The sequence below is a fragment of the Triticum aestivum genome, chromosome 2A (assembly GCF_018294505.1).
Source record: "Triticum aestivum cultivar Chinese Spring chromosome 2A, IWGSC CS RefSeq v2.1, whole genome shotgun sequence".
In the NCBI taxonomy this organism is placed as follows: Eukaryota; Viridiplantae; Streptophyta; class Magnoliopsida; order Poales; family Poaceae; genus Triticum; species Triticum aestivum.
The window spans coordinates 578,875,259-578,880,426 of NC_057797.1; the positions used below are offsets into that span (position 1 = coordinate 578,875,259).

The window sequence follows — 5,168 nt, forward strand, 5'->3', positions numbered from 1 at the left end:
TTCAGCCATAATTTGGCCAAAAATTTGAACCTGAAAAATGTGTCCAGAATTTTATGAAATTTTGACACAAGGACTTACATATGATGAATACTATTTTGTGAAATTTTCATCAAATTTTGAGCCACACATTGAGAGATTCGTCCATTCTTTGTTTTCAGCCGTAATTTTGAAGTCTGATTCATCTCACGCACATTCAGTTTTACAGAGGGCAGGCTGCAACATGAGCTTAGCCAATGCGGTGTGACATGGCTTGAAAGGATTACAACCCATGTGTGGCCTATTACAAAGCATGATCAGGAACTTTTTTGTTGTGCAAAAGGAAATAAACATCTACTCAGTTACACTTCTAGATCGATGGAGATGAGCATATCATATCACTATATGCTCTCATTCTAGTTTAGTACATGTGAAGAACTCCTTGACTGAAATCTGGGAGCTTCAGTTGCATCTTGTGTTGTCCGTCCTCCATCTATCATGGATTCACCAACATTGAGATATGTTGTAAAACCTCTCCAAGAGTATATCCAATCATTAAATACATCGGAGTTGCTTTCTTTCGGGGGGCTCGGTGGGTGAGCAATATCTGAAACATCATCATCAGATGGGATATCTTCGATCTTCAGCGGCAATCTAGCCTCATCGAGCATGCTTCGCAGTCTAGGCTCCAAGTTGAGATCCATCAAATTTCATACACAAGACCTCATTATAGATTTGCCTATCTTCTTGCACCCACTGGTAGTAGCACATTTGATCCCCCATGCAGCATTCTTTATCTCACGTAGGCTCTACAAAGCGACAATACGAATATTAAATCATGTGATTGTTACTGCATTCCAAATAAATAATGAAAATATTGCACACACTTACAATGCGAGCCAATGGTGGACCGCTGGGCATGTACCCGGTCCATTCGATGCTATATCGAGGATATGGGATAGGTTTATCTAGGCCTCCTAAGCATTGAGAGTCAAAGAATACTGTGTACATACAATATTGCTGGAACCAATGTCTGTAATCGGGTAAACTAGCTACATCAAAGGGAATATCCTCTGGCACTACTCCTACTTGGACACGATCATACTCTTCAACATATTCTTGAACATACTTGGCATGGACTTCTTCCCAATTATGCGGTTTTCCTGCAGAATGCTTAATTTTTCGCAGTTTGCGAACCTCTACCTCGCCGCCTGGAGGGGAAGGTGGAATGGCTTGTCTTAATCCGAATTGCCGCATCACCCTATTTGGATAGTGAAACTCTACAATCCAAAAATGTATGAGTGGTACTCTAGCAAACCACCAATTAGTACCATCATGTACTTCGACATGCATCTCATCCAGAAGGTCTTCATATGGTTGCCATTCAATAGCACCTTCTCGAATCAAATCAATCTGATTTCGATAATATTCGGTACCTATATGGTTCATTTGCAAGTGAGAAAATTAGTTGGCACAACACAAACAATGGCTAATAGATGAGGTGAGTACAGTACGATACCCGCATTATGTGGAACATCAAATTCATGTCGAGCACACCACTTTGCTCCAAATACAGGGTTATAATCCAAGTCTACTTCTTCATCTTCCTCATCTCCAGGTTCCTCCCTTTCCTTTGGCTTCTCAACAATATTTTTAGGGCGACCAAGTGGCAAATGAGACCAGGACCATAACTGTAGCAGCAACAAAGGCCTTGAAATTTCTAATCTCTCCTTCTCAGCCCCCATGCTCAACTGTCTATATAACATAGCAAGAACAGTTGCTCCCCAATTATACTCTATTGGTTTCCCTTCATTCTGCATAAACTGAAGATACATAGCTGGCACTCCATCTCCAGATGTATCAGTGAACACCGTGGAGCCAAGGATTTCTAGAACAATCGCTTGAGCATGCCAATGAATCTCTCGATCCACTGGATTATCCGGCATCACCTGGAAGCGTTCTCGTAGTTTACCCAAATTTAAAGAGTACTGTGAATTCTTCACAGCAACATTGTCATCATCTTTCCGCCTTCTCTTTTGCTTCATGTGTTGTTCATCTACAGGAATCCCAAGCAACCTCTCAATCAATCCAGACCATGCAGCATCAACTTTGCCAATAAGTGGTTTACCATGGATAGGCAACCCCCACAAACAACTCACATCTTGTAGTGTAACAGTCATTTCTCCTATAGGTAAATGAAAACTATTTGTCTTAGGCCGCCAATGCTCGACCAATGCTGATATCAAATATTTGTCGACATTGATTTTCTTCATTTTTGCAATTTGATAAAAACCAAGGTTCTCTAAGGCTGCGCTACAAAGAGGATCCACTGGAATGCCAACACGATGACACCGAACATTCAAGCAAATGTTAGGCTGCATTAAGATATACAAAAACCAGTTTCAACCAACCAAAAAGTGCAACAGACCACATCGAAATTTGATAAATACTCACATTTTCCCAAGATTTGGATATTTTATGTTGGCTGTGCGGCATCCATAATAAGTCACTAAAACATTGACTTGTATTCATTTCAGTACCCTATTACAAGATAAAACAACATTTAAACAATTCAAGTGAAATACCATGTCAATCATTTGCATTTATTCTTCAAAGTACTCCACTAGATGAACCTCAATTAATCCTACTCTCATTCAGACTTGTGCTTATGAAACAACTGAAAATCAGTAAAGTAAAGCTGCATCATCAAGAATAGCAATCAATTACTCTCAACTTCTTACAAGGACCATGTCACACTCATGAAATTTCAGGAATACACATTATTTCGGTTTGATGCACTATCAATATCAATCTATCAATCACAAAAAGAGACAAGTAAAGATATAAATAGAAGAGATTTGCTAGCATCTACTGTAGTAACAAGTCTCAATTAGAGACCAGGAAGAATCGTACACCAGTTTAAGAGAAAAAGACAGTGCCTACCTGTGGTGCTCTACTGCGGGCGACAATTGACGTTGCGAGGCTAGCTGGGACGAGGAACGGACGAGATGTGGAGAATATGGTGGAGAGATGAGAGATTGGCTGTCACGTCCGCCGGACTCGTCGTAGTGGCGCAACCTACTTTGACCGTCAGGTGGTGGACAAGGGGACGAGGCAGAGGCGGGAGCCTGCCATGAGGTGGTGCGCGAGGGAATGACGTAGATGCGGCCGGGGAGAGGCAGAGGGCGGCGATAGGGGAGAGGCGGAGGGCGGCGGTGGAGAGGAGCTCGGGGGGACGAAACGCCAAAGCAGAGTCAACCGGCTTGGTTGCGAGTGGGGCCAACCTAGGACGGGGTTGATACTACCGTCCAGGTCAGAATGCTGGGCGTAATAGCATCCAGGTCTGGACGCTATTTTCCTCAGCGTCCTCCCTAATTTTAATAATTAGACCAATCCTTTCCCAGTTTCGTAATTATGTGATTATCAATAAAAAAAATCATGAAATACTTACGCTGCTTTGCTTCACCACCCTTTCCTCTTCAAGGGAAAACCAGCGCATGCTCAAGAGGTAGCACTATCACATAAAATATTTCATAAGATTGAGTGTTCTCCAAATATGCGGGATCTAAAGTTGACACTCTTCCAAACCCACTTTCAATAATATTGCAAACACTATTATCAATCTCATATTCATCATGGGGCTTAAATAAATTTTCAAGATCATAAGAAGAATCACCCCAATCATGATCATTGCAACAAGTAGTGTACATAGCAAAACTAGCATCCCCAAGCTTAGGGTTTTGCATAACATTAACACGATTGACATTAAGAGAATTTATAATAACATCATTGCAATCATGCTTTTCATTCAAAGATCTATCGTGAATCACTTCATAAAGTATTTCATCACAATTATCAGATTCATGGATTTCAAGCAAAACTCCATAAAGATAATCTAGTGCACTCAACTCACTAGCAATTGGTTCATCATAATTGGACCCTTTAAAAAGATTAGCAAGTGGATGGGGATCCATAAACTCTTAGCAAGTAAAGATGCAAGCAAAAAGAAGGCACATGGTAACACAAGATTGAACGGAAGAAGGGCGAAGAAAAGGCAAAGGTTGTGAAGGGGGGAGGGGGGAGAGGAAAACGAGAGGCGAATGGCAAATAATGTAATGCGAGGGAGAAGAGTTTTAATGGGTACTTGGTATGTCTTGACTTGAGCGTAGATCTCCCCGGCATCCGCGCCAGAAATCCTTCTTGCTACCTCTTGACCATGCGTTGGTTTTCCCTTGAAGAGGAAAGGGTGATGCAGCAAAGTAGCGTAAGTATTTACCTTAGTTTTTGAGAACCAAGGTATTAATCCAGTAGGAGGTCACACACAAATCGCCTAGTACCTGCACAAACAAATAAGAACCTTGCAACCAACGTGATAAAGGGGTTGTCAGTCCCTTCACGGCCACTTGCAAAAGTGAGATCTGATAGAGATAATAAGATAAATATTTTTGGTACTTTTATTGTATAGATTGGAAAATGAAGATTGCAAAATAAAAAGTAAACTAAGATTGTAGATTGGAAACTTTATATTATATGAAGCAAACCTGGGGGCCATTGGTTTCACCAGTGGCTTCTCTCATGATAGCATATATTACGGTGGGTGAACAAATTACTGTCGAGCAATTGATAGAAAAGTGCATAGTTATGAGAATATCTAGGCATGATCATGAACATAGGCATCACGTCCGTGTCAAGTAGACCGAAAGGATTCTTCATCTACTACTATTACTCCACACATCGACTGCTATCCAGCATGCATCTAGAGTATTAAGTTCATAAGAACAGAGTAACGCATCAGGCAAGATGACATGATGTAGAGGGATAAACTCAAGCAATATGATATAAACCCCATCTTTTTATCCTCAATGGCAACAGTACAATACGTGCCTTGCTGCCCCTGCTGTCACTGGGAAAGGACACCGCAAGATTGAACCCAAAGCTAAGCACTTCTCCCATTGCAAGAAAGATCAATCTAGTAGGCCAAACCAAACTGATAATTCGAAGAGACTTGCAAAGATATCAAATCATGCATATAAGAATTCAGAGAAGAATAAAATATTGTTCATGGATAATCTAGATCATAAACCCACAATTCATCCGATATCGACAAACACACCGCAAAAGAATTACATCAAATAGATCTCCAAGAGAATCGAGGAGAACTTTGTATTGAGATCCAAAGAGAGATAAGAAGC

The 5,168-nt window shown here is 40.9% G+C and overlaps 1 protein-coding gene across 1 annotated transcript; it reads right to left on the reverse strand.

Annotated features, from left to right (window-relative positions):
* Nucleotides 1–686: 686 nt before the first annotated feature.
* On the reverse strand, nt 687–1,721 carry LOC123191760 (serine/threonine-protein phosphatase 7 long form homolog). The gene is made up of 3 exons (XM_044604378.1): nt 1,496–1,721; nt 868–1,412; nt 687–785 (listed from the first exon to the last, which is right to left on the reverse strand). Exons 1-3 carry the CDS (start codon nt 1,719–1,721, stop codon nt 687–689), a joined length of 870 nt encoding a protein of 289 aa, XP_044460313.1.
* Between the last annotated feature and the right edge of the window lie 3,447 nt (nt 1,722–5,168).

What these genes read in the sequence shown, in the direction of transcription:
- LOC123191760 (XM_044604378.1), bottom strand. Translation starts at nt 1,721, where the DNA reads ATGGGGGCTGAGAAGGAGAGATTAGAAATTTCAAGGCCTTTGTTGCTG. An exon ending in TGATGTTCCACATAATGCGG is followed by an intron (nt 1,413 to 1,495) that starts GTATCGTACTGT and finishes TGAACCATATAG; the next exon opens with GTACCGAATATTATCGAAAT. An exon ending in GTCCACCATTGGCTCGCATT is followed by an intron (nt 786 to 867) that starts GTAAGTGTGTGC and finishes GTCGCTTTGTAG; the next exon opens with AGCCTACGTGAGATAAAGAA.